At 45.6% G+C, this 25,683-nt stretch overlaps 2 protein-coding genes across 5 annotated transcripts in view; one reads left to right on the top strand and one right to left on the bottom strand.

Moving 5' to 3' along the window:
• OPTN (optineurin) overlaps positions 1-17,766 on the bottom strand; it is a 36,443-nt gene extending 18,677 nt beyond the window's left edge. Inside the window, exons 1-5 of one of the 2 annotated variants that reach the window (XM_054016669.1) lie at positions 17,449-17,766; positions 8,556-8,732; positions 6,183-6,370; positions 1,724-1,894; positions 246-325 (exon numbers count right to left, since the gene is read on the bottom strand). In XM_054016669.1, the coding sequence (XP_053872644.1) occupies positions 246-325; positions 1,724-1,894; positions 6,183-6,370; positions 8,556-8,721 (605 nt within the window). In that variant the 5' untranslated portion in view covers positions 8,722-8,732; positions 17,449-17,766. The remainder of the gene's footprint in view (positions 1-245; positions 326-1,723; positions 1,895-6,182; positions 6,371-8,555; positions 8,733-17,448) is intronic. The other variant, XM_054016660.1, reaches the window with a different exon arrangement.
• Positions 17,767-17,980: 214 nt separating this feature from the next.
• CCDC3 (coiled-coil domain containing 3) overlaps positions 17,981-25,683 on the top strand; it is a 108,953-nt gene continuing 101,250 nt past the window's right edge. For 2 of the 3 annotated variants that reach the window (XM_054016611.1, XM_054016627.1), the window contains exon 1: positions 17,981-18,041. The gene's annotated coding sequence lies outside the window, so the exon portion shown is untranslated. Of the gene's footprint in view, positions 18,042-21,636; positions 21,784-25,683 lie in introns of all 3 variants that reach the window. The other variant, XM_054016619.1, reaches the window with a different exon arrangement.

Below are 25,683 nucleotides of genomic sequence, written 5' to 3'. Positions count from 1 at the left end.
CACATGGGATTATCTAAGCCAGTCCTTGCTACTAAATTGGGCAGCATCCAAAATGGAAACTTTAATAGTATCAGCTGCCTAAGCCTATGAAGAAGTACAAGTTCAGCAAGGAAAAAAGCCTCAGGTATAAGAGTTCATGTGAAGATAGAACTGTGAAAGGAGTCTTAAGCAATACATTCTGTGATTTAAAAAAAAAAAAAAAAAAAAAAAAAATCAAGCTTGAAACAGCCCCAGACTCCACATACATGTAGGCAGCTGCTTTGTTGGTCCTTTGGTTATTAGCAACATCCTGATTTTCTTTTAAAGCTGCATTTGATTCTCCCTCCTATTGGGGATAAAAAGAATATTAGCTTTGGTATTACACTAGCTAGCAACAACTTGGAATCTGCTTTTATTTCATTTACTTTTTAAACAACAGAAAGGTGAGGAAGAATGACACCATGACAATACAACTACACAGGATTCTGGGGAATAAATCTCACATTTGGAAATTTTAAAAGTTATTTAACATGTACTCTGGCCACCCCGTTATACAGATCAAGTGAGAAGGACAATAGAGAAGCCATACCTTCCCCCTGCAATCTTTTGCTATTAATTTTTTCCTTAACAAAAAAAAATCAGATCAGGCAATTGACATGCTCATCAATATCAGAGATGACTTCCAGTATAGGTCTAACAACCACTCATTTGTGGGAAGCCAACAATCTGCCCTCCCATAGGGAATAATTTCTCTCTGCCAGTACAGAGCCCAATGCCTTCCTGATTGAATTTTGTAGCCATAATGGGGCATAAGTTGAGCTTGCAGCTTCCCCAGCAACTCTAGAACCTCAGTGAGTGAGGGTGAATTAAACCCCCTCAGCCTCACGCAGCAATTGCCCTTCCAGGCATGGATCCACTACCATGAAAATGATCAAGAAATGATTGATTTTGTCCATGAAGAAGCCTCCACAGATTCAATGGTGATAGTAAAAGTAGCTCTCTCTGTCTTTAGCACAGTAATGACACAGAAGTTTTGAATATCTAAAATTTGAGTTAAACTGAGCTTGACAGCATCTCTAATTTCTGTCGACAGAAAATGGAACCCTTTCCTTGCCACCAGGAGAGAAAAAAAAACAAACCCCACACATACAAGTTTCCCCTGAACTAAATACAGTACAAAAGCGAACCTATGGCATGCAATGCCTGCTCCAGGCATCTCCCTGGAATGGAGTCAGCGCAGTGTGCAGGAAACAGACTGAACAGGAGAGAATGGAGAACAGAAACGCCATCTAGTTCTCCAGCCCTCACTCACACACACATAAGGGCCCTCTTACTATAGGAGAAGGTAGACAAAAATCCCTTTAAAGAATAATCCCCAACATAAAGTTAACTACTCAAAACTACTCAAAAAAACAGTATGTTATTCACTCACGCTAGGGTATATCTTCTGTGCAACCTGTGTTGCTGCTATTAGGGTTGGGGTTGCTAGTCCCCCTCTCAAAGTGGCATACTGTCTTTTCAACACATTGCACAGGGACTGAGCTGTGCATTTACCTTTACTATTACAGGAAACTGCACTGCTAAATCCCTCACAGATCACACAGAAATTTGCCCTCAAAAATATCCTGTCTTAACCACAAAGACTTTTCAGATTGTGCTTTCTGTACTCTTCCTGCAATAGGCCAACGGATAATTCTTGAAGCAAAAATATGGTGCTGTTAATGATTTGTTCCCAATAACTTACACTCATTCTGATCTCAACAAAAGAGTCCTCTGTCGAAGGGACATTGAGTTTGAGCTGTAGTTCTGAAACGATGGCAAGCAGATCTGCCTTCTCAGCCTGGAGCCGCAGCAACTGTGTCTTCAGCTGCTTAGTTTCCTGGGTCATTTCCTCCCTAGGAACTGTGCAGTTCTCCTGGGAAAGATGTAAAATACACACCATATTATCCAAACAGAAATCCAAAACTAGTCAAGCAGAAGTTCTGAGGCAAAGACAACACAACAGCATCCCAAACACCCTGACCACTGTTAGGTATGCCTAGAAAAAGTCAGTGAATAAACTATTTAAATTTGCTTTGATCAAACTGCATTAAACTAAGTTATCAAATGATGCAACCACCTCCTGAAAGGCTGGAGCCCAGTTTAGAAAAATGCACCTGATTCTCCTTGTCAACACTGCTGTAAACCAGGAGTAACTCCATTCAAGTCAACGGACCCACACTGGTGTAAGCAAGAGGAGACTCAAGCTTATTAAACCCAGTTCTCCCCTATCTACACTGTAAGAACAAACTGTGTTTTAAGTTAACCATGTCAGGGAGACAAATGTGTTTTCACTGGGTCCTTCAATACGGTAAATTCCATAGTGCCGACAGGACTATTTTAAATACTTGGACAATACAGTGTTGGGGCCATGTAAATAGGTAGACTCTAAATCCTTTATCTCTTCATTCCTCATTCCCCATCATTGACTCCAACACTCTGGGCCCCATTCCCCACCAGTCTCTCCTTGGACATATAACTATTCCCTCTCCTGTGTACAGCCTTCTTCCTCACTTCTTTCTCCAACTCATCTGGGATCCTCCCTCCTCTCTGCCTGGAATCTCTCCAAATGCCCCCGTCTGCTCCTTTCCCTACAATCTCTCCTCCTATTCCCCATCTCTTCACATCTGTGATTTCCCCGATCCCTTCTTCCAAATCTCTCCCTCCTACCTCTTCCTTGGAAGGTCTCTCCAAATCCCCACAGTCTCCCCACATCTTGCCCAGAGTCTCTCCTCCCCATCCTTGGGGGGTGGGGGGAGGATTTGAAGACCCCTTTTTTGGCCTCTACTTAACCATTAAGCTCCAGTTTCTACTCCTCCCTATGGTGTCTTGCTCCACTCCCAATCCTCCCCCTTGAGTTTGTCTCCCTCTGCCCCAGCAGGGCTTCACCATTCAGCTCACAGCCTACCGCACTGCCACTATGAGTTCTGGGCAACCCCCCTGAGCCTCCTCCATTCCCTTCTATGCTGCATCCTCTGCCCCAGTTCCTTTCCCCGCTCCCCCCACTATACATTCCCCAGCTCCTAAAGTTTTGTCATGGTGGCATCTGCTCTGGTGCTGCCTCTCCTCATATAGCATCTCCTCCACCTCCTGTTGCCTCTGATTTTGTGTTTAGACCAGGAGGGGAAGTAGCCTGATCACAGCCCTTGCTGGCAGGAAGGTAGAAGTGTAGGGGTTTTTCCTCTCAAAACCATTCTGAGTGCTAGCGTTTATAGTCTGTGAAGGCCAAAGGATGGATCTGTGATTCATCAGTAGTTGAAACTGTGAGAGCACATGAGGTCACCTAACGAGCAGCAAGTGGCTATGATATATTTTAATTAAGAAAAGGCTAAAGTGAAAAGATAGGATTCAAAGTGGCACTTAAATAAAGTTCATCTTAAATAAGGGACTGTGTCACATTCTCTCTCTGAAGAGAATTTAGGTTACAATCAGGACAATTCCTTAAAAGGGAAAATAGTCTTGGCTTAAGTGACATTGTCAGGCTAGAAATCACAAACAGTAATAAGTGTCCTTGCCTAGGTCACCACCACAAGAGATTCTTAACCCTGAAAAAAAATCAAGTTTTACTTCTTGAATTTCTTTTAGTTCAGACAATGAAAACAAACTTGTCTCTAGAGGGTTCTGTGGCACCTTTAAGACTAACAGATGTATTGGGGCATAAGCTTTTGTGGGTGAATGCCCACTTCGTCAGACGCATGTAATGGAAATTTCCAGAGACAGGTATAAATATGCAGGCAAGAATCAGCAACCAGATCAGCTACAACATCACCGGTTCATTCACCTGCACGTCCACCAATGTTATATATGCCATCATGTGCCAGCAATGCCCCTCTGCTATGTACATTGGCCAAACTGGACAGTCACTACGCAAGAGGATAAATGGACACAAGTCAGATATCAGGAATGGCAATATACAAAAACCTGTAGGAGAACACTTCAACCTCCCTGGCCACACAATAGCAGATGTAAAGGTAGCCATCTTACAGCAAAAAAACTTCAGGACCAGACTCCAGAGAGAAACCACTGAGCTTCAGTTCATTTGCAAATTTGACACCATCAGATCAGAATTAAACAAAGACTGTGAATGGCTATCCAACTACAGAAGCAGTTTCTCCTCCCTTGGTGTTCACACCTCAACTGCTAGCAGAGGACCTCACCCTCCCTGATTGAACTAACCTTGTTATCTCCAGACTGATTCTTGCCTGCATATTTATATCTGCCTCTGGAAATTTCCATTACATGCATCTGACGAAGTGGGCATTCACCCACGAAGGCTTATGCTCCAATACATCTGTTAGTCTTAAAGGTGCCACAGGACCCTATGTTGCTTTTTACAGATCCAGACTAACACGGCTACCCCTTTGAAACTTGTCTCTAGTCACTTTGATGTTTTCATGCCCTGGCAAAAACTGCAGGTCTTACTTTGCAAATCTTGCAGTCTGTTGTTGGTTAGCTTTTTTGAACAGAGCTTTCACAGGAAACAAAATAAAATATTCCAAAATATTAAAAGAAAAGCATCTCTCTCCGTGGTAGGCTTTGCAAAAAAAAAAAAAAAAAAAATTATTTGGCACAAAGTTTGATTTGACAGCATCACTTTAAAGAGAGGTTTTGAGAAACTAGTTTAACATGCTATGAATTAAAAATGAACAGTTTTTTCTCTCTTAGAGCTCATCGAGGTCTAGACCGACAAACTCCTGGGCCTGCCAAGGGCCCCTAATAACTTCTGCCTATGCAGAATTCATTGCAGGATCAGAATCTTAGACTCCATGGTAGACCCCATGTTAGACCAGAGTCCTAACTCCTGCTCCGTGTTTTTTGTCTAAAAGGTGCTCTCATTCTTTTTACAAGATGTTTGTTCTTTTCTGATTTGATCATTCTCTTCTATTCTACCTATAGTGATTTCTCTCTTCCCTCTGTTCCCCACATACCCCACTCCTTTGGGGTTGGAAGATAGAGTCCTGCCCACCAGCCAAATGCAGAAAAGCATATTTCAGAGGATGAACAGGTGACAGAGTGAATTTGTGGACATCAAACTTTGAATGCCAGTGAGATGACAGCCTTGAATTTGAATGAACGTAAGAACTGCCAGATTGGATAAGATTTTTAGTTCATCTAATACAAACTAATAATAATAAACAACCAGTATCCTGCAACATTGGCTAGAACTAGATGCTTCAAAGGAAGGTGCAAGAAGTCCCTTAGTAGGCAGATGTGCGATAATCTGCCCCCATGAAGATCTCATCCTAATCCCTAATAGTTGGTTTAAACCCTGAAGTATGAATTTTAAATAAACGTTCTACGCCTGAAGGTGCAAATATATCTCCACATACATATCCCAGGTACAAACCTTAAACAGGTTTCTTCAATATAGGCCTCCTGCATGACAATACATGCAGATCAATGTTGCCATGCTATTAGATGGCTACCTCATGGGGCAGAGCTGGTGCTAGGCATAAGCAAACCAAGCAATTGCTTAGGGCCCTGAGCAGCTCAAGAGGGCCCCCATTTGCTTTTTAGTATTTCTTGTATGTGGGGAAGGGGCAGAAATATTCCTACTTAAGGCACCTCCTACCCTGTTTCAAACCACTCAGTTACAAAGCAACTTTCGCCATTACTTAGAGGGATGCAGACAGGCAGTTTAGATTGACTCAAAATATAGGTACTGCAGACCAAAGATGCATTTGGCCCAATATGAACAAAAGTATTTTTATGACTTAAAAAAAGTTAGATGGAAATAGTGGGAAGGGTTTCTGGTGGTATTTTTTTTTTTTTCCATTTACACTTCCCCCTGTAACACTGGAAGCCCAAACGCAAGAGCACTAAACTAGTGCATGAGAAGGAAAAAAACTAACTAGGAACAAAACCAAAACCAAAAGAGAAACATGACTAAACAGAACAGAGAATGAAAAGTGAATGAGATGGCCGAAGTTCAGTTTTAATTCTCTCAGCTGTAGCCTGATTTCTCAAATCTCCTAGAAGTCAACTACCTTCAGAAAAAAATCAGGCCAATGATTTCCATTATGATACAATCCCTCTAAAGTAAAAACAAAACAAAAAATGGAAAAACATTAAAAAATACAGTGTAACAAAGTGATATGAATGCTCCTCCCATTAAAAAATAAAAAGTTGATTGGCCACATTTTATTTACCATTTCAGACCCTACCTCTTTCTCTTTTAAGCTTTGAAGTTGTTTCTGCAGCTCTTCATTTTCAAGGCACTTGACTTGCAAGTAATGTTTAGCTTCTTTGAACTTGGACTCGTAAAACTCTCGCTCCTCCTTCTGTTTCTCTCGCCATACAGAAAGCTCCTCATACCGATCCTTCATAGCTTGGTTATGTATCTTCATGGCTTCTAGAGAGTGTTCAGAAACAACATATGAACAGATACTAATCCCTTGCCAGAGAAATAGGAAAGTGAGCCAGCCCAGTGACAATCTTATGCACAGAAGAGCAGGGTATTTTTATTTAGATGGTCAGCTATCTGTGATAAGGACTCTCTTACTATGGGTTTGTTGTATCTAGTACAAATGGGTGCGGATCTTGTTTGAGGCCCTCTAAAAAAATAGTATTGCCATAACACTAAATTACCTGTCCGTGGTCTCTGAATCTCTTGGGTTACCACTGGATCACCATTTACAAGTGAGGCGTGACTTGCTTCTCCACTGCCTTGCATCTTCTGCAGGTATAAATGACTATACAAGGCAGGGGAGAATCAGGCCATACTCTTGAGCCTCACTGGAAAATCCTGGCTACACGTTTACATAAATGCAGTCTGAATATTCAAAACCCAAGATACTTTAGGATCCAGTTATTCGCTCAGATACCCATGCAATTTCCATTGACTTCAGTGAGAACAACAATGCTGATCCTTATTTAAATAAAGAGCGATCTAGCCAAAGGAAATTAAAGAGCTTTGGGGCCATTACACAAAATGTCAGACTCAGTCAGGGGTCATGCATTCTAACATCCACACAAAAAAAAGACACTGAATTTAAAAGACATGCTGTCAATTTGAAAGTCACATCTCTGTCTGAAAGTGTTACGAGTTATACTGATGCTTACTATGGCTGAAAGTGGTTAGCTATATTATTTCCCTGTTTGATTAGACACAAAGTGCTGTTAAACACACAAAGTAAACAGCCTCATTGCCGCCCTGTATATAATCATTTTTTCCCTTGGTGAGAAGACTTTTATAAACATCATGAATTTGTGAGAATACACAATTACGAAGGGCTCTGACAGATCAATTAAAATATTTCATGTCAGAGCCACTTTAAAGACTCATTTCTTTCAGGGTTACTGGATTTCAAATACAATGTACTTTTCTTTAGCTTCCAATAGTAAAGTGTGCCGGAGCTGTAATATACACAGAGGACTATTTCTTCTTCTGGTATAAATCCACTGAAGACAATGGAGCTACGCCAGTTTACACGAGCTGAAAGTTTGGTCCTGAAAACTTTACTTCATGTTATTGGACTGCCGAGCATGGTATTGAAAAGATATTAATAAAGTTATTTTACACATTGCTTCCCAGACCATGAAAGATACCCTTAGCTTTACATTCCAGAGGACTTAATGACACTGGAAATCTCTGACAGCTGTAAAAATAAGAGTTCTTACAGCTTAAAAAGGTGGTACTCAAATTGGGAAAAGATCAATATACGTTTTAACAATTAATGAGCAGTATTAGTGATGCTGCGTCAATAGAGACGGCATCTTACAAGATGCTAGACAAATGGTATGTGTGTACAGATATCTGGTCTTCATTTTTTAACCTCTGATGAATTATATATGTTGCTCTAGCTTTCCACTTGCCCTAAGAGCTGTCAAAGAGAGCTTTCTTGTTTTATCTCAGCATAATTCCGGTGTATTGTATTGATTTAAGGCTCTGAAATGTATCCCTTCATGTAACCCATGTAATTAGTAATGCATGATTAGTGCTATAAGAATTATTAATAATCTAAATTTTAAATACAGAATGTTGTTTGAAAAATAAATTTTAAAAGCCTAATGGCTCATGGAACTCTCTGGCCATGGGTCACACTAATCCAGCCTTGAGGAGGGAAAAAACACTTTATTTGACTGGGGCAAATACATTGGTTTCCTTGATGAGGAAATGTCATTTGTTTTTGTATCAATCATCATAGCCAAACAGATTTTGTGCCCCGTCTGATAAGTTTTCATACTAATTTTGCAAACCTGTACTAACTATTTCTATAATTCTCAAGAAACCAAGTTATACTTCAATCTGGTTGTTTCCCCTTATTCTTCCATACAGATTCAATTTCATAAGATCACCTGAAATATTACCATATAGCATGGGGCAGATTCTGTATTGCCTAACACCTTGCATAGTCATTTACACCTATGCACAGTGCAAACGAGTGTGGTAAAAAGTTACCACACCACTGTGATTGGGTGGGGAATTTGTATTTGATAGTGTTTTTAAACCCACTTGGCACAGGTATAAATGACAACACAAGGTCCAAGACCATGGAGAATCTAGCCTCTACATTTCAAGGCAGGTTCTCATTCACCTTTTAATTCATTGTTCTCTGTAATCAGCTCTTTCATCTGCTGCACCATCTCTTCTGGGGTATACGTGCCAAGCGCAGGAGAAGCCAGATTGTGTGGTCCATTTCCCGTTTCACTCTTGTGACATTCACCATTTTCAGCAGGACGCCTTAGCGGCTTGCTGGACATCACTGCAGTGACTATAATAAGATTAACAAAGAGAAATTTAAATTTCCTGCTGCAAAGTTGCATACCAAGAAAATCCAGTAGCTAGCCACCCACCGAGACATACCATGGATACACCACTGGATCGTTCTGCCCTGCCATGACAAAGGAGTGTTGCTACTGAGCTTACCACAACAGACTATACCCCATAAATCCCCAAAAGATCTGTGTGAGCCTTTCGCTATTTAGTTTATTCACATAACACTCAGCCCAGACTCATTAACCATTCAGCAAACGTGGGCTTGTATCATCACTTTGGGGCAAACCCCTACAAGTTGCACATGGCTTTGACTTGAAACCAGGGAGCACTTGACTGTTTCATCCACATTTTGTTCAAAAGATTAATCTACAACGCTGGGCTTTCATACAGAACTCTGCAGCACATCTCCTCAGCAATACACAATCTATTGTGAACACATCAGGGTGGATAAAAATCAATGATTTTTTAAAAAAAATTAAAATCTATTCTTTTAAAACAAAAAAACAAAACTTTTTTTTGATTAGATAGGTTTTTTCCTCAAAAAGCATTTTAAGATCATTTTAATTAAGATATAATGTATCTCAAAGATATCTCATCAAGGAATAGTGTTTATAAATTCTAATTCTATAGTATAGGACAATATATTCATGTAACCTTTAAGAAAAGTTTTGTAAATGAGTTCCAATAGTTCATGGATTAGGGACCCAATCTTATGGGGTTCCAGGGGCTTCTGTATAGATTATTTAGGTTAATCTTTCTATCTATAGAGGTGAGAAATAACAGACCTCAACCCTACTGTCCCTCTGCAAATTTGTGTACACAGAATCAATCCCTTACCTCTCTCTAAAAGTTAAAAGTTTCAAAAAGTTCATAGACTATCAGGGTTGGAAGGGTCCTCAGGAGGTCATCTAGTCCAACCCTCTGCTCAAAGCAGGACCAATTCCCAATTAAATCATCCCAGCCAGGGCTTTGTCAAGCCTGACCTTAAAAACCTCTAAGGAAGGAGATTCCACCACCTCCCTAGGTAACCCATTCCAGTGCTTCACCACCCTCCTAGTGAAAAAGTTTTTCCTAATATCCAACCTAAACCTCCCCAACTGCAACTTGAGACCATTACTCCTTGTTCTGTCATCAGGTACCACTGAGAACAGTCTAGCTCCAAGCTCTTTGGAACCCCCTTTCAGGTAGTTGAAAGCAGCTATCAAATCCCCCCCTCATTCTTCTCTTCTGCAGACTGAACAATCCCAGTTCCCTCAGCCTCTCCTCGTAAGTCATGTGCTCCAGACCCCTAATCATTTTTGTTGCCCTCCGCTGGACTCTTTCCAAATTTTCCACATCCTTCTTCTAGTGTTGGGCCCAAAACTGGACACAGTACTCCAGATGAGGCCTCACCAATGTCGAATAGAGGGGAATGATCACATCCCTCAATCTGCTGGCAATGCCCCACTTATACAGCCCAAAATGCCATTAGCCTTCTTGGCAACAAGGGCACACTATTGACTCATATCCAGCTTCTCGTCCACTGTAACCCCTAGGTCCTTTTCTGCAGAACTGCTTCCTAGCCATTCGGTCCCTAGTCTGTAACAGTGAATGGGATTCTTCCGTCCTAATGAATAGAAGATTGTTGGGTGCGGAATAGATCTGGACAAGGAGAAGAAGTCTGGAGATAAATGTGAGAAGGGAGGGACAGGCAGTAGAAACAAAAGTGAAACTGTTTGAGCAGCATATTCCAGAACACTTGAGGTCTTTTTGAGTGTTGCCTTCATTGATTTGAGATCTACCATACCATTCTCTCACTAGGAGGGAAAACCTATAATGGCAGCAGGCCGTAAAAGAGACCCATTTTGGGAATAAGACTTATTCAAGAAATATATGTTTGATGATGTTTTAAAGAAAGTCACACCAGTGAACTGGTGGAAGTCACTTAAGCACTTAGATTCAGAGACTGTTGAAGTGATAATCTCACTTTTAACAGCAGTAGCTTCTTCTGATGGTATAGAAAGAATATTTCTTCCTTTGGACTAATTCATTCCAAATTGAGAAATTGTTTGGGACCTGAAAAAGCAGGAAAGCTTGTTTTTCTTTTACAGATTATGAACAAACATGAAAATGAAGGTGAAGACGACTGAGTTAGCTGCAGAAGCCAATATTTTAAGTGTCTCACATTAACCTGCCTGACATAGTCTATTTAATTTTTGTTTTGTTTTTTAAAAATTTCATTTAAACTATTTTAGTTAAAAACACTTAACAAAAACAAACCTGATTTTAAAAAACTTGAATGTTTAATTAAATTCAAAAATTCATATTCTTCTTTTGTTAAAATATTATATGTTTGCTGTTGAAGAAAAAAAATCCAGAATACATAACGTTGTTGTTTTAGTTAAATAAAACAATTTAAATGTCTGTCTGGTGATGTTCTCCTAATACAGCATGGCAAGAAAATCCTCCAAATATTAATGACTAACCTGTTGAATTGGAGATATTTATAAAGTCATTGGGAGGTGAAATATCTGCTTCAATTACCTTTGGTAAATGAAATAACCAAACAATAGTTCATTTTCTGATATAGCTGTAAAACTAATCTGAAAAGTTTTCAAAATAAATCACTTTAAAAATGTATAGTGTGTACCTTCTAAAAATGAAGTCTATATTTATCTCTGAGTTGTGAAGAATATGTATTAAGGTTATAACAACCAACAAGAATGCACTTTTATGTAGAAATACATGATTAAATCGAGTCTTCCTGACCACTGATTTAAATCAAGTCCATCCTGGAACACATCAAACATGTTCTCGGCTCCCTACACCAAATCCCCATATAATACTGAATCAAGTTCATGGTCTTGGTTCTTCCCCAGAAGGTGCTCCATGGCCTAGGCCCAGAATATCTAAAAGAGCAGCTAAAGCTCTGGGATGAAGACCATGGTCGACAGCTTCACTCCTCCAGTGCGATGGAACTTTCTACAATAAGGATAAAGCTAATCTGTGCAGGAAACAGCTTTCTTGGAGGCCAGACAAAGACTTCGGAATGAACTACCTCAGGAACCAAGGACCATCATAAACCTCACCAACTTCCACTCCAAAAGCAAGGCGCATTTCCTTGACTTGACTTCTCCAACATAAACAAATACTCAGGAATGTGGCCCTGTAGCTGTAATTCTATTGCCAGGGACAGATACTGCCCTTTTCTTATATAGCACTTTTCACCAGTAGATCTCAAAGCTCTTTACAAAGGAGGCCAGTATCATCATCCCCATTTTAGATGAGGGGGGAAGGGAAGGGATGGGACTTGCTCAGGGTCACTCAGCAAACTAGCATCAGAGTAGGGAATTGAATCCAGCGCTGCCAAACTCGGTCCAAGTCCTAGCCCGGTGCACAACTCACTCTCACTACACAAGTTAATTGTAAGGGAGGGAGGGATTTTAGAGCTAACTCCATAATCATAACACAATTAATGAAACTTATGATGCCCCAAAACATTCTCAATTTTAAAAAGTGACAGTTTAGGATTTGTTTACAGTAAATAGTACCTGCTCTTTTATCCTTCCTTTTTCTAATTCTTTTCTTTGTTGATTACCTTTATTTGCTTTGTCCAATACAGATTTTAAGTTCTTCAGTGCAGGGACCTGGCCTTCAACTCTGTAAAGCCTCATACAAAGCTTTGGCACTATCCATATTTAACATGTATTATTAATTATTATTAAATAAATAAATAAATAAATGGGATAAGCAAATAGCAACACATTTATAAGAAATTGTTCACATAGAAACACCCAGAACAGAAATAGCTGCAAGCTGCTCAAAAAGGCCTATTTGTTTCTGCTCTCCACAGTCATGGTACAGGTTTGAGTCACATGGCCGGAATCTCCAATTCACCACACTGGTGTCACTAGGGTTACCATCCGTCCAGGTTTTCCCAGACACATCCGGCTTTTTTAGCTTTAAATGGCTGTCCGGGGGGGATTTCTAATAAGATAGAAATGTCCGGGATTTCCCCCTTCCCCTCATGCAGAGTGTGGTGTGGCTGATTGGACGGCTGTGCCTGATTGAAAGCCGCTTGCAGCCAATAGGGCCTCTAGCAGCCAGAGTCCCTCTCCCTCCTCCCCGCAGAGCAGCGCCTTATTTGTTTGGCTGCATGTGGAGCCCGCAGCTCTCCCTCGGCCTGATGGGGGGGGGGGTGCAAGGGACAGGGAACGGGGGGGGGGGGGTTAGATTGTTCGGGGTTGTGGGGGGGCTGTCAGGAGAAGGGGGTGTAGAGAGCAGTTGGGGAAGTCAGGGGACAGGGAGCAGGGAGACTTAGATAGGGGGCGGGGTCCTGGGGGCAGTTAGGGTGGGGGGGGACAGGTAGGGAGATTCTGAGGGGGGCGGGAAGTGGGAGGGGGCGGGGCTAGCGTGGCACCCCGTGTCCTCTTTTTTGATTGTTGAAATATGGTAACCCTACACGGTGTCACTCCAATGGAGAGACATGGGTGTCAAAAGCAAAAAAGGGGAAGAAAAATCAGGCCTCCAGTTTCTTGTCCCTGATCTGTAAGGAGCTGTAAGTGCTGGGTTCAACAGGTAACATGAACAGTTCTACCAATAGGCTCCGGTGAGAAACTCAATTATTTCTTCTCATCCAGGGGAAGGGTGGCCATGAAACCAAAACCTTGAGGAGGGGAGGGCTTGATTAATCATGAAGAGGTATGTCATTAGTAAGGCTGTTTGTCTGTTACAGAGGTCACGGTGACCTCTGCAGCGGCTGGTGTGGCTGGCTCCAAGGCTGCCCGAGCAGACGGCGCTTACCTCGGCGTGGGGGGGCTCCCCGGAAGCGTCTGGCACGTCCCTTCAGCTCCTAGGCAGAGGGGCCAGGGGGCTCTGCACACTGCCCCCACAGCTCTCACTGGCTGCAGTTCACGGCCAATGGGAGCTGCGGAGCCAGAGCTCATGGCAGAGGCAGAGCGCAGGGGCCCCCCTGGCCTTCCCTCCACCCAGGAGCAGCAGGGACGTGCCAGCTTCTTCCGGGGAGATGCGCAGAGCTGGGTAGGGCGCCTACCAGCCTCAACCCTCCCCCCTGCCCAGCACCAGCAGGGATCCCGGGCCATGCACGGCTGTCTGCCCCCTCCAACACCAGCGGGGGTCCCAGGCTGCACACCACTGCCCCTTCCCCCACAGCATCCCCAGCCCCCTTGGTCCAAGTTTTAGTTAGGGGTATATAGATTCATTCATAGATTATAGGACTGGAAGGGACCTCGAGAGGTCATCGAGTCCAGTCCCCTGCCCGCATGGCAGGACCAAATACTGTCTAGACCATCCCTGATAGACATTTATCTAACCTACTCTTAAATATCTCCAGAGACTGAGATTCCACAACCTCCCTAGGCAGTTTATTCCAGTGTTTAACCACCCTGACAGTTAGGAACTTTTTCCTAATGTCCAGCCTAGACCTCCCTTGCTGCAGTTTAAACCCATTGTTTCTGGTTCTATCCTTAGAGGCTAAGGTGAACAAGTTTTCTCCCTCCTCCTTAGATACCTGAAAACTGCTATCATGTCCCCTCTCAGTCTTCTCTTTTCCAAACTAAACAAACCCAGTTCTTTCAGCCTTCCTTCATAGGTCATGTTCTCAAGACCTTTAATCATTCTTGTTGCTCTTCTTTGGACCCTTTCCAATTTCTCCACATCTTTTTTAAAATGCGGCGCCCAGAACTGGACACAATACTCCAGCTGAGGCCTAACCAGAGCAGAGTAGAGCGGAAGAATGACTTCTCGTGTCTTGCTCACAACACACCTGTTAATACATCCCAGAATCATGTTTGCTTTTTTTGCAACAGCATCACACTGTTGACTCATATTTAGCTTGTGGTCCACTATAACCCCTAGATCCCTTTCTGCCTTACTCCTTCCTAGACAGTCTTTTCCCATTCTGTATGTGTGAAATTGATTTTTCCTTCCTAAGTGGAGCACTTTGCATTTGTCTTTGTTAAACTTCATCCTGTTTAACTCAGACCATTTCTCCAATTTGTCCAGATCATTTTGAATTATGACCCTGTCCTCCAAAGCAGTTGCAATCCCTCCCAGTTTGGTATCATCCGCAAACTTAATAAGCGTACTTTCTATGCCAATATCTAAGTCGTTGATGAAGATATTGAACAGACCCCTGCGGTACCCCACTCGTTACGCCTTTCCAGCAGGATTGGGAACCATTAATAACAACTCTCTGAGTACGGTTATCCAGCCAGTTATGCACCCACCTTATAGTAGCCCCATCTAATTTGTATTTGCCTAGTTTATCGATAAAAATATCATGCGAGACCGTATCAAATGCCTTACTAAAGTCTAGGTATACCACATCCACCGCTTCACCCTTATCCACAAGGCTCGTTATCCTATCAAAGAAAGCTATCAGATTGGTTTGACATGATTTGTTCTTCACAAATCCATGCTGGCTGTTCCCTATCACCTTACCACCTTCCAAGTGTTTGCAGATGATTTCCTTAATTACTTGCTCCATTATCTTCCCTGGCACAGAAGTTAAACTAACTGGTCTGTAGTTACCTGGGTTGTTTTTATTTCCCTTTTTATAGATGGGCACTATATTTGCCCTTTTCCAGTCTTCTGGAATCTCTCCCGTCTCCCATGACTTTCCAAAGATAATAGCTAGAGGCTCAGATACCTCCTCTATTAGCTCCTTGAGTATTCTAGGATGCATTTCATCAGGCCCGGGTGACTTGCAGGCATCTAACTTGTCTAAGTGATTTTTAACTTGTTCTTTTTTTATTTTATCCGCTAAACCTACCCCCTTCCCATTAGTATTCACTATGTTAGGCATTCCTTCAGACTTCTCGGTGAAGACCGAAACAAAGAAGTCATTAAGCATCTCTGCCATTTCCAAGTTTCCTGTTACTGTTTCTCCCTCTTCACTAAGCAGTGGGCCTACCCTGTCTTTGGTCTTCCTCTTGCTTCTAATGTATTGATAAAAAGTCTTCTTGTTTCCTTTTATTCCCGTAGCTAGTTTGAGCTCATTTTGTGCCTTTGCCTTTCTAATCTTGCCCCTGCATTCCTGTGTTGTTTGCCTATATTCATCCTTTGTAATCTGTCCTAGTTTCCATTTTTTATATGACTCCTTTTTATTTTTTAGATTGTGCAAGATCTCGTGGTTAAGCCAAGGTGGTCTTTTGCCACATTTTCTATCTTTCCTAACCAGCGGAATAGCTTGCTTTTGGGCCCTTAATAGTGTCCCTTTGAAAAACTGCCAACTCTCCTCAGTTGTTTTTCCCCTCAGTCTTGATTCCCATGGGACCTTACCTATCACCTATAATATAAGTCAGGGACAGATCACAGGCTGTGAATTTTTGTTTACTGCCAGTGACCTGTCCATGACTTTTACTAAATATACTTGTGACTAAAATGTAAGCCGTAGTCATTAGCAATGCAGTAGTTCACGCCCCTTTAGTTTGGTAAAAATCATTTATTCTTTAAATACATGGAGGTGGATGTAAGTCATCTCCGGACACTGACTTGTCATGGGACCTTTAACTTTTATTCCACAGCTCCAGTTACCTGACATGGGTCAAGGCTAGGAGAGAACAATCTCTTAGCAGCATTCCTGAGTGTCACAGCTTTATGACAGCAAGGAGAGATCTTGTTTCTTGATTTAGCCTTTCAGCCTCACTTTTAAACTATGCAGTTTTTCTTGTCTCCCCTCCCAGCTCTAGCCACCTGCTACCAGGTTCTCTTTACAGAGCAACTCACAAAACACACCCGATTCTCCTGGTGCTTCCATCAGAAGGCCACAACACCCAGTGCCTTTTTTATCTCTAAGCCTGCAGGGCTCTGAGCCATGACTCTGCCGTACTATCATTTTTTAAAGTAATGGCTATTTTGAAGCATGATGGGGATGGGTGACATACAACAGTGATTCAGACATGTCAAACCCACAAAAAAATAAACACAGAAATTGGGCTTGTTTTTGGCTTAATTGGCTTGCAAGTTGCTTGTAGCTAGTTTTTGGCTTGTAGCTTCTTTTTTTGATCGGCTCCTGGCAACCAGGGGTAATGGGGGGGCAAGCGGGGAAGGGAGTCAGGGGTTACAGCGGGCCCACCACAGTCCCAGACGGCACGCCGGGGGGGGATCTAGTCACATAGCTTGTTGGGGTTCTTAGGGATTGGCTTGTTCTGAAATGGGATTAACTTGATTTTGGGCATATTGTGAACGTTGGGGTGCTTATTTACTGTGTGAAAGTTGGCAACTGTACAGTGGCTGTGGTTTAAAAAAAACAAACAAACAAACAAACCCCAGCAGACCCCACTATCTTCCAGTGCAAACAGGAATTATTTGGGGGGAGTTCTCTGGCCTGTGGTATACAAGGGGTCGGAGGAGATGATAACAACGGTCCCTTCTGGCCCGGGAGGGGAACCCATGAGCGAGGAGGAGGCGGAGAATGCCCCCAGCCCGCCAGGCCTCCAAACGTTCCCGGGCTCCCAGTACTCGGCCCTCCAGGGGGGACCCAGGGGCAAGGGGGGCAGAGCCCGGCTCTCCCAGGGAGCAGGTGAGCATCTCCCTGGGGATCAGGGCCGGGTCCCGCATTGGCCCAGGGCCGCCGGCGGGGTCGGTGTTTGACAGCGGCACCTGCCTCAGCCCTTTCCCCTCCCGTCGCGGTTTAGTTTCACTTTCCCTCCCCGCAGGAGGCGGCTGCTCCCAGTCCCCGGCGCCGCGCGCTGGAGGGCGAAGCTCACCTGAGCTCCGGCCCGCGTCCTGCCTCCCGCAACGGCTCCGTCCCTCGGCCGCGCTGGTCGCCGCGCCCGGCCGGCTGCCGCCTCCTTGCTCCGCCGCGGGCTCCCCCGGCCCGTCCTGCGCGGCGCCCCTGGCTGCGGGGGCGGGTTTGTTGTGAAGGCCTCGCTCCCCGCCCTGCCCTGCCCCGCTCAGCTGACTCCCGGGAATCCGCCAACGCCTCCCCGGGACTTTCCCGGGCCCCGCCCTGGCGCCGAGCCCCCGCCCGGGGCGGAGCTCACGGCCCGTGGGAGGGCGGCTGCGCGCTGCCAAACTGCGGCGTGATCCCCCCTCCCCCCAGCCAGCTCCTCCTCTGCCCCGCACAACCCCCCGGGGGAGAAATCCCCGCCCGCGGCCTGCCCTGGGACAGCTGAAGGACCGGGGTCAGGGCCCTCCTTAGGCGTGCGGGTGCGGCTCTTCCCGCCCCCGCCTCGCCTCGTCCCGCCCCCGCCCAGCCCCTCTCCGTCCCTGCTCCGCCTCTTCCCGCCCCTGCTCCGCCTCTTCCCGCCCCCAATCCCCTGAAGTTTGCAGCCAGGCCCGACCGTGCACTCACCGCAGGGTAAGTGGAGCAACCAGGTCCCAACCCCCCCGCCGGGGAGTGCTAGGGGGCGGTTCCCCCCCTTCCTCCTCCCCCCAAGCCTGGGAGCCAGGGGAGCAGGCTGGGTCTGGGTCACTCCACTTCCCGCAGGAAGTGACCAGCCTCCCTCCCTCCGTCCCCCACGGAGGCCTGGGACCAGCCCCCCTCCTCTGGAGACCTGGGGCGAGGCCCCACACAGCCCCGCTGCGGAGGCCTGGGGCCAGCCCCCCCACTCCCACCAGTGGAAGCCTGGGGCCCCACACAGCCCCCCCCCCCCCCCCCCGTGGGGCTAGGTTGGTTTCAATCTAGGATTCTCCTTGAAATGGCTGCTCCCATTGGAGACCCCTTTTACCTCCTTCCCACGCCCAATCTCTTGCTGTGGGTCAAGCTCTAGTTCCCCTCTTGAAGCTCTTCCCCAGCGGATAAATAATTAATCGTTGGAACAGAGGGAGGGGACCCCGGGTCTCTCATCTCTCAGGTGGGTTTCTTAACCACCAGTTGTAGAGGCTGGAACTAGGGGGCTGGGGGTGCTCCCACACCTCCTAGATTGACAGGGTTTTCATCATATACAGGGTTTATGGTCTGGTTCAGTGGCTCTCAGCACTCCTGCCACTAGGTGTTGTGTAGACATATGTGCAGTAGCCTGGACGCCCACCAACTCGGGCTGCAGGGCTGTTTCATTGCTGTGTAGACTTCCTGGTTCATACTGGAGCCCAGCTCTAGGACTCTACAAGGTGAGAAGGTCCCACTGGTCAAGTCTACACAGTACTCCCCCGGGGGAATTCTGCCCCATTGTGCATGCAGAATTTGCACAGAAATTAATGTTGTGTGCGCAGAATTTCTTTGCCCCCCATCCCCCTTGAAATGGGCTGTAGAGCTGCTGGCCACCACTGGAGGCAGTTGGACCCAGCAGAGCCCAGCTCACAAATAGAAGACACTGCTGGGGGGGTGTGAGCTGGAGGTACCCTGGCAGCTGCAGTTCTCAGCATGCCCTGAAAGAAGGAGGTGGCATGCAGGAATCTCCACACAAGCACTAGACCCAGCATCAGACTCTTTCTCCCTCTGGATCCCTGGGCTCTTAGGGGTAGGGGGAGAGGTGTCTGGGCTGGGGAGGAGGGCACCCTGCAGCTGGGCTCTGGCGGGGAGGGGTGTCTGGGCTGGGGGGGTGCCCCATGGCTGGACTCTGGGGAAGAGGCGGCAGAGAAACGGGAACTGGGTTGTCATAGCAGTTTCTTTGACTCTACTTCTGGTGGAATTATTTTGTGTCTGTTGTTATAGACTTACTTGCTTACAGGTATTTTGAAATAAATTACCAAAATAATTGAAACTGGTGTGATTATATGTTATTTTGACAAATAAAATTCACAACATTTTAAAATGTGTGTAGAATTTTTAATTTTTTGGCACAGAATTCCCCTAGGAGTAACACAGCAATGAAACAGCCCCACAGCCTCAGCCCAAGTCAGCTGCCATGGGCCAGCCACGGGTGTCTAGTTGCTGTGTAGACAAACCCAGAGTCATTCTCACATTCTCTCTCTCTGAGCTAATGATTAAGTATTTATACAAAATGGAACAGCTACAACATGTGTTTGGGGAGGGGGAAGGAGAGAATATGCAAATATATCTAAGAGTTTACCTTCATGGGGAGATCAGAGTCTCCTCACTTGGGGTACTCACAGTCCCATTCGCATTAACAGCTGAAATCCAGAATCTGTAGGATGTCTGAAGCCTCAGTCCACCAATGTTACAGAACTCTGTTCGGTTTCAGCGAGGGCATGAAAAATGAGGGGAAGGCCCATTGCAACGACTAACCCACTCAACCCTGGTGTGAAGCACTAAGTAACTAAGGGTTAGCTAGGGTACATACTCTGGGAAACAGAGTAATTGTGCCCCTCCAAAGAACATTGCAGCAGAACTAGGACTAGAAGTCAGGAGATCCCAGCAATCAGGCTGCTGCAACAGAGATAACTAGACCATGCCCCTCCCTCCTTTACTAAATAATTATGCACCCATAATCCACTATGTTAATGACTAGGGTTGCCAAATTCCTAATTGCAGAAAATGGAACACCCCTGCTCTGCCCCTTCCCCGAGGCCCTGCCCCTGCTCACGCCATCCCCCCTCCTATTGTTGCTTGCTTTCCTGCTCACTCGTTCATTTTGACCAGTCTGGGATGGGGGTTGGGGTGAGGGGGTGATGGCTCCGGCTGGGGGTGTGGGCTCTGGGGATGAGGGGTTTGGGGTTCAGGAGGGAGTTCTGGGATGGGAGGTGGGGCAGAGGGGTTTGGAGTGTGGGGAGGGAGCTCTGGGCTGGGGCAGGGGTTGGGGTGAGGACTTTGGCTGGGAGTGCAGGCTCTGGGGATGAGGGGCTTGGGGTGCAGGAGGGGCTCCAGGCTGAGGGTGGTGCAGAGGGGTTCAGAGTGTGGGAAGGGGCTCCAGGCTGGGGCAGGAGGTGCGGGCTCTGGGGTGGGCCAGAAATGAGGTGTTCAGGGTGCAGGATGGGGCTCTAGGCTGGGGCAGTGTTGAGGTGCCAGGGAGGTGAGGGCTCCGCCTGGGGGTGTGGGTTCTGGGGTGGGGTCAGGGATGAGGGGTTTGGGGTGCAGGAGGGGATTTTGACCTGGGGCAGGGGATTGGTGTCTGGGAGGGGGTTCAGGGCTGAGGCAGTGGGTTGAGATGCGGGCTCTGGCTGGGCGGTGCTTACCTCAGGAGGCTCCTGAAAGCGGCTGGTATGTCCCTGCAGCCCCTAGGTGCAGGGACGTCCAGGGGACTCTGTGCGCTGCCCTTGCCCGCAAGCAGCAGCCCCCATAGCTCCCATTGGCTGCAGTTCCCAGCGAATGGGAGCTGCAGAGACAGCGCTTGGGGCAGTGCGCGGAGCCCACTGACGCCCCTGCGCCTAGGGGCCACAAGGACATACCGGCTTCTTCTGGGAGCCACACAGAGCTAGGGCAGGCAGGGAGCCTGCCTTAGCCCCACTGCACCGCCAACTGGACTTATAACAGCCTGGTCAGCAGTGCTGACTGGAGCTCCCAGGTCCCTTTTCTACCGGGATGCCTGGCAACCCTATTAATGATACCAGCCTTTCTACTTCATTTCTTTTGTGCTGCCCCTGTGCCTGAAATACCAGTCCTGAGGTGGGCCAGCTCTCCTCATTCAACTCTATCCTCAAGACCTCTTTGGGCCATGATACTCACAAGAAGTTGCTAACTAATTAAAAAGTTAAAGGGGCAGCTGGGAAATGGCCATATATTTAATAAACAACACTCCAGTAAAAGCTCATTGTGCTAACACTCTTTATTGAGGGGGAGATTTTCAAAAGCACAATGCGCAATTTAGCTTCACCTTATTTCTTTTTATTTCAGCATATAAGAGGAACACAGGCACTAGGCAACTGTAAGAGGGGCCAGAGCAAACCCCGTGTGGCACAGTGTGGCCCTACCAGCACCCAGCCCTCAGTTCCCTCAGGGGTCTTTCAGTAATTTTCTCCATACCAGAATACTTGTGGGATCTTATTTATTAAATGTTTTCAAAATTCAGACTCTTTGGCCTCTCAATCTCCAATCCTTCATCCTGTTGGTTCAGGACTCCCAGTGCTCCCACAGCTCTCCTGTTCAGGGCCTGTGTTGTGATTCGAGCCATCTTCCCCAGCCGCCAGTTTCCAGCCCTGCTTCACAGAGCACCTCTTCCCACCCTTGGTTCAGGGGTCCTTAGCCCTCCTTCTAAGGCCAGGTAGGCATTCTCTTTGAGTTGTCTGCCTGTTTTCTTCCTTTGGCTCTCTGGATGGTTCTTGTTTATTCCTAGGCTTGGACTGATTTAGCTATATGATCTGTCATGTGACTGGAATAACTTTCCCCATCCGGGGAGTTGGACCCATTACCTCTAAAGGGGCCAGTGACCAATGCGACAGCACCTTTGGCAGATCATTCAAAATCCAATCTACAACGACAACAGTTTTTCTCCACACAAGAGGAATTGGTCCACAAAAGTATCAGAGGGGTAGCCGTGTTAGTCTGAATCTGTAAAAAGCAACAGAGGGTCCTGTGGCACCTTTAAGACTAAGGCTAGGTCTACACTACCCGCCTGAATCGGCGGGTAGAAATCGACCTCTCGGGGATCGATTTATCGCGTCCCGTTGGGACGCGACAATCGATCCCCGAATCGACGCTCTTACTCCACCAGCAGAGGTGGGAGTAAGCGCCGTCGACAGAAAGCCGCAGAAGTCGATTTTGCCGCCGTCCTCACAGCGGGGTAAGTCGGCTGCGATACGTCAAATTCAGCTACGCTATTCACGTAGCTGAATTTGCGTATCTTAAATCGACTCCCCCCTGTAGTGTAGATGTACCCTAACAGAAGTATTGGGAGCATAAGCTTTCGTGGGTAAGAACCTCACTTCTTCAGATGCAAGTCTTCTTGCATCTGAAGAAGTGAGGTTCTTACCCACGAAAGCTTATGCTCCCAATACTTCTGTTAGTCTAAAAGGTGCCACAGGACCCTCTGTTGCTTTCCACAAAAGTAGAATTTCCCAACCTCAGCCTCCGCAAAACTCTATTCCCCCTGTCCCATTCAAATCTCAGCCCTCCCCAAACAGATGGGCTTTGCAACAGGTTGTAAAGGTCAACAAATTTGGTCATTTAGACTGAGTTAGGAAGTGAATTGCAAAGTCAAGGGACCATCATGGGGAAAGTCTTGCAACCCGCCCCCTCTTGTATTCTCTTAAAGGACTGGCACATAGGACTTATTGTGAAAGATTCAAGGCACTCGATCTGTTTAACTTATCAAAGATAAGGGTAAGAGGTGTCTTGATCACTGTCTATAAGTAAAAATTGCTGAGGGGGGTTCGCCTTCCTCTGCAGCATGGGACACAGGTCACTTGCAGATTTCAACTAGTGTAATAAATGGTGAATTCTCTGTAACTTTAAGTCTTTAAACCATGATTTGAGAAGTTCAGTAACTCAGCCAGAGGCTAGGGGTCTATTTCAGGAGTGGGTGAGGTTCTGTGATGTGCAGGAGGTCAGATTAGATGATCATGATGGTCCGGTCTGACCTTAAAAAAATCTATGAATCTGTCTACATGGGGAACAAAAATCTGATAACAGAGAGCTCTTCAAACTAGCAAACAAGGGTGTAACAAGATCCAATGGCTGGGAGCTGAAGCTAGACAAATTCAGATGAAGTGCAGATGTTTAACAGTGAGGATAATTGACCATTGGATCAATTTACCAAGGGTCATGGTGGATTTTCCATCACTGGAAATCTTTAAATCAAGATGGGATGTTTTTGTAAAAGATATGCTCTAATTCAACCACAGCTGTTGGACCCGAAGCAGGAATTAATTCCTGGAAGTCCTATGGCAAGTGTTATGCAGGAGGTCAAATTATATGATCATAATCATCCCTACTTGCCTTAAAATCTACAAAACTTATATCTAAGCCAAGGAAACTCCACCTCAAACCCCTCTGCATGTCCCAACCATGACAGCATCTCACACACTCATGCTCTCTCTCTCTCCTTCATAGATAAGAACCAGCACTTTAAGCTCCACCCAGAAACTAACTTGTAGCCAGTGCAGATTCTGGGAACTGGTATCCTGTGCTCACACAAATCACCACTTTCTACATGAGCATCGGTTTGGAATTAATATAAGATGTTGTCTCATGTACAGTAAATATCAACAGGCTAATCTCTAAGTGACAAACACCTAGATAATGATTGCAAAGGCGTCATCCAAGAGAAAGGCCCTCCTGGCCAGATGCAGATAGTAAACACCAGCCTTGGCCAGGATCATCTATTAAATGAGTACTCCTCTGAGCTAGACTCCTTTGTTCTTCTACGACTCCTATCGCTTTCTCTCATGCCACCCCAAAGCATGGAACTCCTTCCCAGTCCTTGTTCTCCAAGACGCTACTCTCTCTCTTCATTCAAATCCTTTAAGGATGACGTAGTTGAGTTTCTGTATTTTTCCAATCCTTATGCTGTCCATTGAGACTGTCAATAGGAATGTCAGTTGTGGTGGTGATTTTTGTGATGGAGGCCCTAGTCCACTAGGAACTGGACTGAGATCCCCATTTCACTTAACCTCAGAACAGCCAATGAACATTTTCACAGAGGTCATTTCATGCAGGCCACTGAACAGCCAACAGATGATAACTTTTCGTATACCAAACCCAAGCTAGATATGGACTAGAAAACTGTTGGTGAATGCCCCAATGAATACCAGTGCCCCAAGACAATGTACTGTGTTGAAGAGGAACATTGCAAATTTAGTGAACTTACGATGTGATCCAAATCTCATTAGAGTCAATAAGGGTCTTTCTATAGAGAGCAGGAACTAATCAATCCCCTTACAGGACAGGCTCAGTTTAGAGTAAGAATCACTAACCCTCCTAGGGATGATCAAATATTTTCTGTCAAATCTGTTTTATGTTGAAAAATTGGATTTTTGACTAAAGGAAATTTAGCAAAAGTGTCTGCTGTCCATGGAAACTTTCAATTTTTTGTCAAATAACCAAACCCCCTTTAGTAGGTTTCTCAGTGGGGCTAGGTGGCTTAAGGGTTAGCATCCTCCCTAGCAAGGGGGGTAGTAGTAGGGGAGCTCAGGCCCACCCACTCCACTGGGTTCCAACCAAGGGCCCTATGAGGATCAGCAATGTTGGCCCCTGGAGAGGATTGTGGACAATCTTCCTCGTCCCAGCCATCCACATCCAAGCACCAATTTTGATCTGTTGGTAGAAGTGCCAATAGACCACTCCTCCCAATTGCTACAACTGACCACTGCTACCTACCCATTTGGCCACTGGTTGGTAGCTGTTACGCAGTACCTGGGAATGCATAACATCAGACCGATGGGTCCTAGAGATCATTAACAATGGGTACTCTATCCATTTTACCTCCTTACCCTGTCCGCAACACCCTTCCCTGTCCCTCTTCAGGGATCCTTCTCACGAGAGTTTACTACAACAAGAGGTAGATCATCTCCTCCAGTTAGAAGGCATAAAAACATTACCTCAACATCTATGAGGCAAAGGGTTCTACTCTCGTTATTTCCTAGTACCCAAGAGGCAGGGAGACCCATACTAGACCTCAAAGCTCTCAACAAGTTTGTCAAGGCTCAAAAATTCAAGATGGTCACTCTAGCAACGCTTATTCCAGTGTTGGAACAGGGAGATTGGTTTTTGGTCTCGACCTTCAGGACACCTATTTTCACATCTCAATCCTTTTGACTCTCAGACTATTTCTCAGATTCACTCTAGGACAAGACCACTACCAATACAGGGTGCTCCCCTTCAGACTATCATCGGCCCAAGCGTATTTTCCAAGGTTCTCTGAGTAGTGGCTGCCCACTTATGTTCCCAAGGAATCATGATTGTTTCTGAAAGAGGTTCACTGAGTTACCAAAGCTGCAATGTACTTGTTTACAGAACTGGGTTTACAGATCAACGCACAGAAATCAACCCTCTCTTCAGTGCAGTGCCTGGAATTCATATGCACCGACCGTGACTTTTTACAGACCAGAACCCTCCTACCTCAACACAGATCCCTCTCTTTGATCACACTCATAGACAGTTCAAAACAGCCCACAAATATCAGCCAGACACTGCCTCCTACTCTTGGGACATATGGCAACGGGCA

Source organism: Malaclemys terrapin, chromosome 1 (assembly GCF_027887155.1).
Source record: "Malaclemys terrapin pileata isolate rMalTer1 chromosome 1, rMalTer1.hap1, whole genome shotgun sequence".
NCBI classification, from domain to species: Eukaryota; Metazoa; Chordata; order Testudines; family Emydidae; genus Malaclemys; species Malaclemys terrapin.
The sequence above is the reverse complement of the archived record's forward strand: the minus strand, read 5'-3'. Positions and strand labels throughout refer to the sequence as shown.